Source organism: Mustelus asterias, chromosome 15, assembly GCF_964213995.1.
Source record: "Mustelus asterias chromosome 15, sMusAst1.hap1.1, whole genome shotgun sequence".
NCBI classification, from domain to species: domain Eukaryota; kingdom Metazoa; phylum Chordata; class Chondrichthyes; order Carcharhiniformes; family Triakidae; genus Mustelus; species Mustelus asterias.
Window position 1 is genome coordinate 102,179,419 of NC_135815.1, and position 14,905 is coordinate 102,194,323.

At 44.5% G+C, this 14,905-nt stretch overlaps 1 protein-coding gene and 1 pseudogene across 10 annotated transcripts in view; one reads left to right on the forward strand and one right to left on the reverse strand.

Annotated features, from left to right (window-relative positions):
* The window catches only part of wdpcp (WD repeat containing planar cell polarity effector), a 142,667-nt gene that overhangs the window by 60,622 nt on the left and 67,140 nt on the right, over positions 1-14,905 (forward strand). For all 10 annotated transcript variants that reach the window (XM_078230436.1, XM_078230443.1, XM_078230442.1 and 7 more), the window contains 2 exons: positions 9,413-9,601; positions 11,227-11,350. In XM_078230436.1, coding sequence (XP_078086562.1) covers positions 9,413-9,601; positions 11,227-11,350 — 313 coding nt within the window. The remainder of the gene's footprint in view (positions 1-9,412; positions 9,602-11,226; positions 11,351-14,905) is intronic.
* LOC144504709 (cold-inducible RNA-binding protein B pseudogene) lies at positions 1,195-1,682 on the reverse strand (annotated as a pseudogene).

Below are 14,905 nucleotides of genomic sequence, written 5' to 3' on the forward strand. Positions count from 1 at the left end.
TCCTTCATCCCATTTGACCTGCCAAAATGGACCACTACGCATTTGTCTGGGTTGAAGTCCATCTGCCACTTGTCCGCCCAGTCTTGCATCCTATCTATGTCCCTCTGTAACTTCTGACATCCCTCCAGACTATCCACAACCCCACCAACCTTCGTGTCGTCGGCAAACTTACCAACCCATCCCTCCACTTCCTCATCCAAGTCATTTATGAAAATGACAAACAGCAAGAGATCCCTGGGGCACACCACTGGTGACCGACCTCCATTTAGAAAAAGACCCATCTATACCCCTCTCTGCCTCCTTTGGGCAAGCCAGTTCTGGATCCACGGGGCAGCAGCCCCTTGGATCCCATGCCCTCTCACTTTTTCTAGAAGCTTTGCATGGGGGACCTTATCGAACGCCTTGCTAAAATCCATATAAACCACATCTACCGCTTTCCTTTCGTCAATGTGTTTAGTCACATTTTCGAAGAACTCCACCAGGCTCATAAGGCACGATCTGCCTTTGACAAAGCCATGCTGAGTATTCTTGAGCATACTAAACCTCTCTAAATGCTCATAAATCTTGTCCCTCAGGATCTTCTCCATCAGTTTACCAACCACTGAGGCTAGACTCACCGGTCGGTAATTTCCTGGGCGATCCCTATTTCCCTTCTTGAAAATAGGAACCACATCCACAATCCTCCGGCACCTTCCCCGACGGGGTCTCCATCGACAACGCAAAGATCATCGCCAGAGGCTCTGCAATCTCTTCCCTCGCCTCTCACAGTAACCTGGGGTACATCCCATCCGGACCCGGCGACTTATCTATCTTGATGCCATTCAAAGATTCCAGCACAACCTCTTTGTTAAATTCCACATACTCAATCTTTTCAGTCCACTGCAAGCCCGCAGTACATCCACCCAGGTCCTTCTCCTCTGTGAAAACCGAGGCAAAATACTCATTGAGCACCTCTGCCATTTCTACTGGTTCCGTACAGATTTTCCCGCCTTCACCTTTTATGGGCCCTATTCCACCACGTCTCATCCTTTTACTCTTCAGATATTTATAGAACGCCTTAGGGTTTTCCTTAATCCTACCTGCCAAGGCCTTCTCGTGACCCCTTCTGGCTCTCCTAATTTCCTTCTTTAGTCCCTTCCTACAAGCCGTATACTCATCTAGATCCCTATCTTTGCCAAGCTTCTCTTGCTTTGATCAGTCATAATCCTTGTATGAGCGGCCTCCGTAACCACCACCACCACCGTAGTAGTATCCACCTTGGCCCTTATAGCCATCCGAATAGCTATCCAGGTCTCCCGTATTGTACTGGCCTCCGCCGCTATAGCCGCCTTTCCTGTCACTATCCCAATAGCCACTTCCTGCACCTCTCCTGCGGCCACTGTTACTGTAGCCGCCGCTATAACCACCTTGACCATACCCACGGCCGTCTCCAGACCTTTTCTTGGCATGACCCACCTGGATCTGACCCATTGAGGGATTTTCCGTTCATCACCTGCAGCGTGTCCCTGGCGTCCTCTGGGTTTTCGAAAGTGATGAAGCTGAAACCGCAGGACACCATGGTGTCTTTGTCTTTTATCACCTTCACCTCAGATCTGCCCATACTTGGAGAAAACCTCTTCCACGGACTGCTCGTCTGTGTTGAAGTTCAGGCTGCCGACAAACAACTTTTCTGCTTCAGTCATGGTGGCGGGATTGCTGCTCTAGGAGCTGGCCTAACTGGTGGAGCCGGTGGTCCTGGTGGTCTCGGGGACTATGTATATGGTGGTGGGGGTCTCCTTCAATCTTGGGTGAAGTGTCCTGGCTGCCCGCAATTAAAACATGTCCCTCTATCTCTCCCCGGGGCTGCTGTGTAAGGTGGAACTGTACCTCTCTGGTGTTGGGGATCCCCTCTACCCTCGTTTTTCCATACTGGACCCTGTCTAGCCCTCATCGGAAGCATTCTCTCTTCCCTATAAGACCGTGACATTGGAGCTCCCTGAACTTCCTGTTCCCAGACTTGAGCTAACCGTCAGAGAACCCATGATTCATTGTGTGTGGTCTCTGCGGGGTCAAAATTAGCGCAGGCTTTCTTGCCTTCCTTTGTGGTGTGTGAGACTAATGTCCGAGCCCATTTGGATGAATCAGCTTCATTTAATCTAGCCCAATCTAATTCCCCATATACTCCTGTGAAGTGGATCCATAAACAACTGGCAAAGGCAGTCGGATGCTCCCCTTTCCTCTGTCTACATTTATTTAACCCATCTACAGGATCCCCTTTATTAAATCCTACCACGGTCAATATCGCTTCCTTAATTTCATTTAAGGTTCCTTCCCCAGCATTTTGAGGGGCTGGCAGGGCAGACCGTACAGACTTGCTTAAGCACATGACTATCAGCTTCACCTCTTCCCTTTCATCTAACCCATGCATTATCTGCTGCTGCCTCAAAGAAACTGTGTGGGTCAGCCAATAGTTCAAAGGTTGTGATTTTATTTGCGATTTTAGCCAATTGTGCCACTGTAAACGGGGTCATGTATGTAATAGCTGGGCCCTGAGACTCTCTTACCCGACGTTCAGTCGTCACTGGGTGCACCGGTACTGGGGATGAATTTGGGGGCGCGGTGGGTATGACTTCCCCTGGGAAAGATGGTGGTGGACCCCAATCCTCGGTTCGCATAACGTAAAGTTTAGCATTCTTCTTTAACTCCCCCCAATCTGCATCCTCTATCTCCTCTTCCTCCTCTGTCCCGAAGGTTCACATAAATCCGCTCTGAACCGATAATAGGGATTCCAGCCGTGAAATTTCTGGCTGGCATTTGGAGTGGTCAGCGGTTGCCTGTCTCTGTTCTTTACTGGCTTGATGTAGCGCTTTTATTGCCGCCTGCAGATTGGTGCACTTAGCTTCCAATCGTGCTACTGCCCCCTCGGCTTCACCTTTCGCCAAGACAGTGCGCTGGGCGTCTTGGTAGGCTCTCTCATACTGCGTTTGAAAATTGCTCAGATGCAACAAATTTGCCTGGTTGGTTCTCTTTAATTCCTCTCTGTCCTTTTCGGCTCTTTTGTTCTATCCTCTCCTGCTGTTGTTCCTTCAGTTTCTTAATCTCCTCCTGCTCTTCTTCCTGTGGCTGCTTCGACTCCTCCAGTTCCTTACGAACTGTGTTTAATTCCTTTTCTGTTCCTAGCAGCTGTCCTAAGCAGTTCAAAATGGCAGTCGCTTTCTCACATTTGCCTTCCCGTTTTCCCTGAACTTTCCTCAGATCGTCGCAATACTTCTGCCCTAGGGATTCCAGTTTCAGTATTGGCACAAGATTCTGCCCATAGGGGCCACCCTTTCTTTTCAATAAATTCCCTGATTTTTGTTTCCCATATGGGACACTTCTCTGTCTCTGTCTCTGTGCTGTTTCGTGCCATTCTATATTCAACGACAAGGGGTAGGGAGTTGATCGGACTGCGGGTACGGCTTTGGGCTATGTTCTGGTCCTAATCCCTCCGGATTCTAATGTAAACCTACGGAGTTTACCCTATCCTCCTTGTTAGTAACAATGCATGCACAATAAACGATTTCCCAAAAGTAGTTATTTGTCCAATAAGGAGTTTACACCTGTTAGCTCTGAGTTTTAAATAATCGTTCAATATAGATTCTGTGGGATTCGATATCGGAGCAACAAAGTTACTTCTTGTCGATGTCCCGGCGGAGTCGCCAATTGTTGTGCCTGCCACACAGTCTGTTTTAACCCTTATACGGTGGACAAAGAATTGCGAGTAGACTTCTTGTTAGTTCAACAATATTTATTTAAACACACAATCAATAATCACCCACCCAACCAACAATAAGCTATCTTACAGAAATACTAAAGTTCAAGTCCAATACTAGACCTTGACTTAACTTTGCGTGACTGGCAAGTACCCAAGCAGATACTGGCCTTTATCTGTGCGCTGGTCTGTGTAGTCCTCTGCGTAATCTGGTCCTTTGGTCTGGTCTGACATTCTGGCTCTGGTCTTCCTTCCTTCTCGGGTGTGGTGGCTTTCCTCGTGCTTGTTGTTGCTGGCGACGGTCACCATCGTTGTAGCTCATTTGTGAGGTCAGAGAGCGAGCTGCTTCTGTTGTGCAGCACCTTTTATCTCTCCTTGGTTTCGTCCTTTTTGGGCGGTCTCCTGATTCTTGTCAATCAATCGATCAGGGCTTGATCACCCTGATCGATAAGAGTCCAATCGGGTGCTGCCACACTGATCTCTGGATGTGTCCCCAACGACCATGTCTGTAGGTGCTGGAGGCACATCTCCCTCCCAAATAAGTGGTTAAGGCTCCACTTTGTCTGGTAAACAAGTATGTTTGACCAGAGTGTGTCCGTTGTCTTTGGGATGGCCTATTTCCTGGGTATTCAGTCGTCTGAGCTGCCTTCTGTTTATCTCTGTCTTTTAAGCTGCAGCCTGCTGTTTCAGTGCTTGTCCAATTATCCCAGCGTGCTCTGTAAATCGCCATTTTAGGTGGCCCGTTTGGCCACAGTAGCACTGTCAATGGCACCTTCCATCACTGCTGATAATCAAGAGTAGATTGTGGCAATGATTGGCCTGGTTGGATTTATCTTGTATCCTGTGGACAGACAAACCTGGGCAATTTTCCACATTTCCTGGTAGATGCCAGTTTTGTAGCAGTACTGGAACAGCTTGGTTAAAGGTGCGGCTAGATCTGGACCACAAGTGTCAAGGCCCATAGCCTTTGCAATATCAAGTGCCTTCAGTTATTTCTTGACATGTGGTATGAATCTTATTGGCTGAAGGCTGGCATCTGTGATGCTGGGGTCCCCAGGAGGAGACTGAGATGGATTATCTACTCTGAAAATAGTGAGCAAACTGAAGCATTCTTACAGACAGCAAACCAGAAAGTTAAATTCCTTCACTTTTTATTCTATGTTCTTTCACTTTTTATTCACATTTTCAGATAGCAAAATCAATGCTTATGATTGGTTTAAGATAGAAGCTAAAATATATTATAAACAAAAAATAAAATGAAATATATCTTTTATTGTAATGGAGAGATTTGACATTTCACATAAATAAAATTTTCATGGCCAATAGGGATCTTTAGCAGGAATTCTGAAATGAGTACACCATTAACATCATATTTGTATATCATTGAAAAAGCTGTAATTTTTCCAAGGGTTTTTACAGCAGATTAACAGGGTAAGAGTAAAGGTTCTGGTCAATCCAGTGATTGCTAACTCTGAAGGACTTAACAGTGTGCCCTCTGGAGAAGTGTACAATCTATGGCAGCAACTTATAGTTTTCTGTGTTGTTCTGCAAATTGCAGAATTGTTATAGTGCAGAAGGAGGCCATTTGATCCATCACGTCTGCACCAGTTCTCCAAACGAGCATCATGACTGAGTGTCTTTTCCCTGTATTCCTGCACATTATTTCTATTTAAATAATCATCTGTTGCCCTCCTGAAGCCTCAATTGAACCTGTCTCCACCACACTTCCAGGCAGTGCATTCCAGACCCCAACCACTAGTTGTGTGTAAAAGTATTTTCTCACATCAAATATTTTCTTTTGCAAATCACTTTAAATCTGTGCCCTCTAGTTCTTGATCCTTCTACAAGGGGAGATAGTTTCTCCCTATCTAGTCTGTCCAGCCCCCTCATGACTTTGAAGATCTCTTATAAATCTCCTCTTGACCTTCTTTCCATGGGGGAACAGTCCCAACCTCTCCAATCTATCCTCATAATGAAATTTCTCATTCCTGGAACCATTCTGCACTCTCTCCAATGTGTTCACAGCCTTCTTATAGTGTAGCAGCCAGAATTGTACATGATAGTCCAGCTGAGGTCTAACTAGTGTCTTGTATAAGTTCAGCATAACCTCCTTGGTCTTGTACTCTATGCCCCTATTAATGTTCTTTATGCCCCTAGATTTAAAAGTCCAGCTGCCTTCACCCAGAAGTGATTTTGGTTACCCAAGTTTCTGAAACTTGTGGACTTTAGACATTTGAGAAAAACGTCTAAACCGACCAGTGTTCCTTGGAGAGCTCAGGCATCCTTTTGGGAGAGATCCAGATACCCCTGTGGGATTGTTTAGAGTAGACATGACTGTGGGTAAATAGTGGATAATGTCTGTACAGCTGCCAAGCAATTTAAATCCCCTGCTCTTTAATTTTTTGAAAAAAGCCTGAGGTTGGAAAAGATTGGCGCTTGATATTTCACTCGCTATTGGTGAACATAAGCCTGAGGGCTACAGTCATCAGATCAGCTTGCGATCTGAGAAGGCCATAGAAATTAGAGTAGAAACAGGCCAGTCACCTTAAAATGATCTATTAATATTCATCCACCACAAGAGCAAATAGTCTTAATAACATAGCCCATCTTGTTCAAATACCCCTAATCCATTGATTTAACTGGGCTGTCCCATATCAATAATACATTGTGGAGGTTTGCAGTATAAATGCCCACATATTAAATTCTCAATCTGACTGCTGCCATAATCTTTCATTATCACTGGGAGACCTCCAAGTTTGCAGTTTGACAGCTCCTAGTAGTTATAAAGAGACAGTTGTCTTTGATGCGGAGCTATGAATGCAAATGTTTGCTTTTGTTTGGGATTAAGTACTTCAAGGGTTTGAATTTATTCACTGGGCTTTTATCAATGAGAGAGTTGGGAATCTGTAATAGTTTATTATTAACTTTATTTCATCTCCACATGGCTACTGAGGTCTGCCCATGATGGACACTGGATGAGTTGGCATGGAGGGTATAAGGGCAACTGATGGGTATGGGTGCATGGGTTAACAGGAGTTAGCACGAAGTTGGCATTGAGGGTATGAGGGTCCATGGGGGTGGGTGGGGGGGGGGGGGCATGAGGCGACATGAATTGGCATAAATGGGGTTTGGGGAGTGTGTGGGAGCTAAGGTGTGTAATGGGTGAGGGCTAGAGAGCAGTTTTTTGTTTATTTTTATTACAACAGGAATGAACTCCCAGAGCTCCAACACCAGCCTTTTAACCAGCCTGACTTGGCACCTGCATGCCCTTGTGACTGACACATACTGTTTCCAGGTGGAGCACGCCTGACTCCAAAGAGTCATAGAGATACACAGCTCAGAAAAAGACCCTTCGGCCCAACGCGTCCATGCTGACCAGGTTTCCCAAACTGAATGAGTCCCATTTGCCTGCGTTTGGCCCATATCTCTCTAGACATTTCCTATCCATTTTAAATGTTGTAATTGTACCCACCTCTATCACCACCTCTGGCAGCTCATTCCATATATGCACCAACTTCTGTGTGAAAAAGTTGTCCCTCAGGTCTCTTTTAAATCTCTCTCCTCTTCTTAAACCTATGCCCTCTAGTTTTGGACACCCTTACCTGGGGAAAAGACCATGGCTATTCACCTAGTCTATGCCCCTCATGATTTTATAAACTTCTAAAAGATCACCCATTAACCTCCTATGTTCCAGGGAAAAAAGTCCCAATCTATCCAACCTCTCCTTATAATTCAAACTTTCCAGTCCCGGTAACATCCTTGTAAATCTTTTTTGCCCCTTTTCCAGTTTAATAACACCCTTCCTATAGCAGGGTGAGCAAAATTGTACGCAGTACTCCAGATGTAGCCTTACCAATGTCTTGTACAGTTGTAGCATAACGTCCCAACTGCTGTACTCAATGCTCAATACAGATGAAGGCAAGTGTGCCAAATGCCGCCTTCACCACCCTGTTGACCTATGACGCCACTTTCAAGGAATTATGTACCTGCACCCCATGTCTCTTTGTTCGACAACATTCCCCAAGGCCCTACCATTAACTGTGTAAGTCCTGCCCTGGTTTGTCTTACCAAAATGCAACATCTCGCATTTATCTGAATTAAACTTCAAAGGTAACTTCCCCACCCTGAATAAAAATCTGACTGCTCTGGGCACTTACTGCCAAGTCGAGTTTGCAGAGACGGGATAGTTGAGTCTGTAGATCCGTTCAATTTGTCATCAATCTGCTTGCTTATTAAGGGCTGAATTTTCGGTCCTTGAGTTGAGTATGCGGAGTCAGGAAATTTCTCAACTTGAGAGAAAAATTGACCCATGATATGCAAATAGGTTGATGTCAGATTCAATTCACCCACAGACTCAATAATTGAATCAACAGCATGTAGTGATATAACACCCCATCTGCAGGTTCAGACCAGCAAGGTCTTCTGCAATTCCAATCCTTAAGGGCAAAATTGAGCAGGGCTAGGGAGGAAAAATAATAATCAGATTTTAAAATCATTCCATATTTGTTGCCCTCCTGAGTATAATGTTAAAATATTTTAATAGCTCCACAATTAACTAAGTAGTTTTACTCACAAGCACCATGACCTCACAGAAACATTAGGATGTCATGATGCAAATTAATTCCATCAAATTCTGATCAGCTTTTGGTGCTGTCAGTATGATTAGATCCTGTGAACTCAAAGTGAGTAAGGAAATAATTCACTCCCAGTCTAGTGACTGACCGGCCTGTACATTTGCTGCACTGCCGTCTTTTAATACTACCTGTAAACTTATTTTGAAAAAGTTAACTTCGTTTATCACAGTTTTCCATTTCTGTCTTGCCAGAGGCAGTTGTGAGCAGCTGTATTGTGTTCTGAAGCATTCCATTAATTATAGTTGCATGTTTGATTCATTTTGAGATGCTGCCCATTAGAAAAATGATAAATCACCTGGTTACCTGTGAGGCATAGTGCTTTCTCCAGGCACCCACATAGCCTTTTTGCTCTCACCAGTGGTTTGGCTTATGCCTGCTTCCCAGAAATCTACAGATTTTACTTCATATTGCAAGTACATTTCATTTTATTTTCATTGCCAGCAGGCTGTGAGAGGGGATTTAGAGTTCTAGTTGCTAATTGCCAGCTTGTAATTTTAATTGGACTGCTTCTCTGAGCACTATTCTTAAATCAATTAGGCAATGAGTTGTCTGTCACTTCATTCTCCTGTGTAGGTCATTTGGAAGCTCACCACCCACCAGAGGTCAGGCACCCAGATGGAAGAGTATTGACAGCTACAATTAATGTGTGTCACTTTTTGTGATTCCTGGTACCTGATTGCCTTAAACATTCCAAAAATATAATGACAACTTTTTCTTCCCGAACAATATTGCTTTGTTACAAGTCACAAGACCACATGTGCCAGTGAGTCCTGCTCTTCTGCCATAGTTACAAGGTTAAGCAATGTGCTGATTAATCACTCCTCATTATGAAGATCAAATGAATTCTCAGCATTAATCAACTCCTAAACAATTAACCCCTTTTGTTTGTGACCTACTTGTTAGGAGACTGTGACTGACATAATTACCTGGACTTGGTGTTTAATTCAGTGGTTTACTGCAAATTAGCATCAGACTGTGGCCTGTTTAACAAATCAAATTTGTCCTGTAAAATGTCTTGCCTCAGATATGCATTTTCTTCCCATGACAGGTGCCATATTGAGAGGACACCTGGGTCCCACCCAACTCATCTGTCAATATATTCGTTACGGACAAATCGATGAGGCTATTAATATCCTGTGCGGCATGAACTGGAACACTCTGGGCTCACAGTGCTACACTTGCCTCATTGCCATTGTGGATCACCTCCTTCAGCAGAATCTTACACCAGAAAGAGAATGTGAGATATGCAGAGAATATTGAATTCATTCCAATATTCTCCAGTTGTTTAATTCTTCACTTTCTCTTTGCATGCTGTAAGGCTTTAGTCCATATTAAATAGAGCTCTCTTAATTCTTGTAATGTAGTTTTGAAACCCCTCCATGCCTATAGGTTCAAGTGACGTGAGCTCAGGTACAATAATAAGTTGTATTTAGATTGGTTTTAACGCAGTAAAACTTTCTAAAGCATTTAACAAACTGAAAATGGACAAAGCCAAAGAAGGTGACATTAGGATAGGTGACTATTAGCTTAGTCAAAAAGAGAGATCTTGAGGAGTGCCTTAAAAGAGGGTGGTAAACTGGAAGAGCAGAAAGACTTGGAGAAGGAGTTCCAGAGCTTGGAGCCTAGGTAGTTGAAGGTATAGCCACCACTGGTGGAGCAAAGGAATGATATGGAGATGCCAGCGTTGGACTGGGGTAAACACAGTAAGAGTTTTAACAACAGGTTAAAGTCCAACAGGTTTATTTAGTAGCAAATGCCATTAGCTTTCGGAGCGCTGCTTCTTCGTCAGATGGAGTGGAAATCTGCTCTCAAAACCTCAAGGCATTTCTAAAGCTCTCAAAATCTCAAGGCATTTGCTACCAAAAAAACCTGTTGGACTTTAACCTGGTGTTGTTAAAACTCTTACGGAGCAAAGGAAGTCATGGGGTGCACAGATTTTCTGACTATTGTAAGTTCAGAACCATTTAGAACAATAGGGAGAAATAAGTCATGGATTTGAGCACAAAGATAAGAATTTTAAAATTGAGGCATTGCTGGACCAGGAGCTAACATAGGTCCTTACACCCCTTGGGTGCTCTATTGTTGCTGAACAGGCCACGGGCGAGGCACTTTGAGATTGACATCAGTATGGCACATATAAACCTTGGGAACAGGGATTGGGGAGGTGAAAAGTGAATGAGAGGGAGTTGAAGGGCTCAGCACTTCAGGAAGAGTGGGAACTGGCAAAAGTTGTCAGATCTCCATTGGAACCAAACATGGACTCCACTCCCATTGTCATTGCTCAACTGTCATTTTTCATAAATGAAATTACTGTCCACCACAGCCCTGAACTGTTGACTCTCTTTGAGTTGTGGGACTGGGTAGTTTTGACTAACCCTCCCATGTTGGAACCTGGGTCCCCAGACTATTGCTGTTCTCAGCCTGGGAGATCTCAATTTACATTTCCTGCTTCTGTTGCCCTCAGCATTGTAGAGTTCCAGACTGATTGGCATATCTGAACTATTGTGGGGTGGGGTGGGGTGGGGGGAGGACTGGGAGAATTTGGGGAGAGTAAGAGCCTGGAAAATGAAAGTTGGGCAAAGACAGGGTGGAGTCCAGGCCACTGCGATGGTGAGATAGTAAAGATTGCTGGAGGTGCACCATGTGGAGCAGTTACTGCCTCTCTTTTCAAGGTAACAATGCAGTTGGTACATGGCTTAAGGCGGCCTTTAGCTTCTAGTTTGTAATTCTTGTAAAAAATGTATGAAACACGTCACCAGGAAGGTATCCGTAGGTTAATAAGTTTTTAAACACAAAATTACTGCTGTGATTCTGATAGTTTTACTGCAATTATCTTTTTAAAATTCTACTTTGATTCTGCAGCGCAACTTGAAGCAAGTCTTGGAGCATTTTATGCCCCTACAAGACCCTTGACTGATGCAACTGTATTAGAATACAGGGACCCCATCAGTCGATATGCCAGGCGGTTTTTTCACCATCTACTCAGGTGAATAATAATATCACTATTTGTACTTGGTGTTTGTTATTTTCCTAAATACAGTAGGTTAGAATAAGTTAAACTACAAGAGAGAGATTTCACCTTTTCTAATGTGGATAAAGTGAAGATTACTTAACACACCTTAATATTCAGTGTTAAAATCTTTCAGTTTAAACTGAAGCAGCTGTGTTGGAGTGCAGTGAGCTCAGAATCTTATTTAATAAGTGGCACAGTGGTTAGCACTGCTGCCTCACAGCGCCAGGGACCCGAGTTCAATTCCCAGCTTGGGTCAATTTCTGTGTGGAGTTTGCACATTCTCCCCGTGTCTGCGTGGGTTTCCTCCGGGTGCTTCAGTTTCCTCCCACAGTCTGAAAGATGTGCTGATTAGGTGCATTGGCCATGCTAAATTCTCCCTCAGAGTACCTGAACAGGCACCGGAGTGTGGCGACTAGAGGATTTTCACAGTAACTTCATTGCAGTGTTAATATAAGCCTACTTGTGGCTAATAAATAAACTTTAAACTTAATTGTTCCAATCCTATGATGTGTTAAAGCTTGTGCATAGAATTAATTAATTTCCAAATTAGAAACTCCTGGTCAAACTTGTGAATTATCTTCATTTTTTCCTACAGTTTGTTTATTTCGTTTATCTTGACTGCCGATTCTCCACTAATGTGCAACTGATGCTTTTGTGCCAACATTACTAGAGTAAAGCTAGCCTGCAGTGCAACATCGAACTGGCCCTGAATTTCCTCCTGTCAACCTATTGGAATAATTGTTCATAGTGCCTGTGCATTTGACCGAGTGAAGGGACATATCCTAATGGGGGAAGTGGGAAAACAGGTCAGCCAGCCCAGTTAAAGGGATTTGAAGTCTTTGAGGTATCCTGTGTGTAGGTTGGGGGGCGGGGAGGAATATTCCAGCTGCTATCAAGCTTCCAAATGAGTTATAGGTATTGTCTGCCAAGGCAGTGAATAGGAATAAGTGTCAGGCATTAATAAAATGGACAACCATTGAGTAGGCCATCTAGCTTATGAAGAAACATTTCTGGTACTTGGACTAGGGCGGCATGGTAGCACAGTGGTTAGCACTGCTGCTTCACAGCACCACGGACCCGGGTTCGATTCCTGGCTCGGGTCACTATCTGTGTGGAGTTTGCACATTCTCCCTGTGTCTGCGTGGGTTTCCTCTGGGTGCTCCAGTTTCCTCCCACAGTCCGAAAGACGAGCTGGTTAGGTACATTGACCTGAACAGGCTCCGGACTGTGGCGACTAGGGGAATTAGCTTCATTGCAGTGTTAATGTAAGCCATACTTGTGTAAATGAACTTTAACTTTACTTGTCAGGTGGTGCCCTCCAACATACATCCTTAAAGGATCTTAATCATTGTAGTGGCCTGCTGTGCAAGGACTCTGATGCTCTACCTCACTGAGGGTAGATCAGGAGGTTGAAGGGGAAGAGAAATTGGAGGCAGAGAGAGATGATGCTAAATGACAAACTGTGCTGCTTCACAATGATGTGGCTTCCTTGATGACCTCCAACATTAGATCCATGTTGGCATTGATGAAGCAAGGGTCTGCCCTGCCCTGAGTACCAGTCTTCTGTTTCCCCATGACATCTTGCTTCCTTCTGGTGCATTGGAAGGCTTTGGCACAAAACTGCCTGGACAACCAGTATCCTTCATGATAGTTGCCGTGGTGTGTGTAAATGAGCTCCACACTTAGAACATAGAACATTACAGCGCTGTACAAGCCCTTCGGCCCTCGGTGTTGCGCCGACCAGTGAAACCAATCTAAAGCCCATCTAACCTACACTATTCCAATATCATCCATATGTTTATCCAATAACCATTTGAATGCTCTTAATGTTGGGGAGTCCACTACTGCTGCAGGCAGGGCATTCCACGCCCTTACTACTCTCTGAGTAAAGAACCTACCTCTAACATCTGTCCTATATCTATCACCCCTCAATTTAAAGCTATGTCCCCTCGTGTTAGCCATCACCATCCGAGGAAAAAGGCTCTCACTATCCACCCTATCTAATCCTCTGATCATTTTCTATGCATCTATTAAATCACCTCTTAACCATCTTCTCTCTAACGAAAACAACCTCAAGCCCCTCAGCCTTTCCTCATTCGACCTTCCCACCATACCAGGCAACATCCTGGTAAATCTCTTCTGCACCCTTTCCAACACTTCCACATCCTTCCTATAATACGGCGACCAGAACTGTGCGCAATACTCCAAGTGCGGCCGCACCAGAGTTTTGTACAGTTGCAACATGACCTCCTGGCTCCGAAACTCAATCCCTCTACCAATAAAAGCTAACACACCGTACGCCTTCTTAATAACCCTATCAACCTGGGTGCCAACTTTCAGGGATCTATGCACATGGACACCCAGATCCCTCTGTTCATCCACACTACCAAGTATCTTACCATTAGCCCAGTACTCTGTATTCCTGTTACTCCTTCCAAAGTGAATCACCTCTCACTTTTCCGCATTAAACTCCAGTTGCCACCTCTCAGCCCAGCTTTGCAGCTTATCTATGTCCCTCTGTAACCTGCCACTTCCCTCCGCACTGTCTACAACTCCACCGACTTCAGTGTCATCCGCAAATTTACTAACCCATCCTTCTATGCCCTCATCCAAGTCATTAATAAAAATGACAAACAGCAGTAGCCCTAAAACAGATCCTTGCGGTACACCACTAGTACCTGAACTCCAGGATGAATATTTCCCATCAACCACCACCCTCTGTTTTCTTACAGCTAGCCAATTCCTGATCCAAACCACTAAATCACCCTCAATCCCATATGTCCGTATTTTCTGCAAAAGCTTACCATGGGGAACCTTATCAAATGCTTTGCTGAAATCCATATACACCACATCAACCGCTTTACCCTCATCCACCTCTTTGGTCACCTTCTCAAAGAACTCAATAAGGTTTGTGAGGCACGACCTACCCTTCACAAAACCGTGCTGACTATCCCTAATCAAATTATTCCTTTCCAGGTGATTATAAATCCTATCTCTTATAATCCTTTCCAATACTTTGCCCACAACAGAAGTAAGGCTCACCGATATATAATAACCAGGGTTGTCCCTACTCCCCTTTTTGAACAAGGGGACAACATTTGCTATCCTCCAGTCTTCTGGCACTGTTCCAGTAGACAATGACGATCCAAAGATCAGAGCCAAAGGCTCTGCAATCTCCTCTCGAGCCTCTCAGAGAATCCTAGGATAAATCCCATCCGGCCCAGGGGACTTATCTATTTTTACCCTTTCCAGAATTGCTAACACCCCCTCCTTATGAACCTCAATCCCATCCAGTCCAACAGCCTGCATCTCAGTACTCCCCTCGACACTGTCCCTCTCCAATGTGAATACTGACGAAAAATATTCATTTAGTGCCTCTCCTATCTCTGCAGACCCCACGCACAACTTCCCACTCCTGTCCTTGACTGGCCCTAATCTTACCCTAGTCATTCTTTTACTCCTGACATACCTATAGAAAGCTTTAGGGTTTTCCTTGATCCTACCTGCCAAAGACTTCTCATGTCCCCT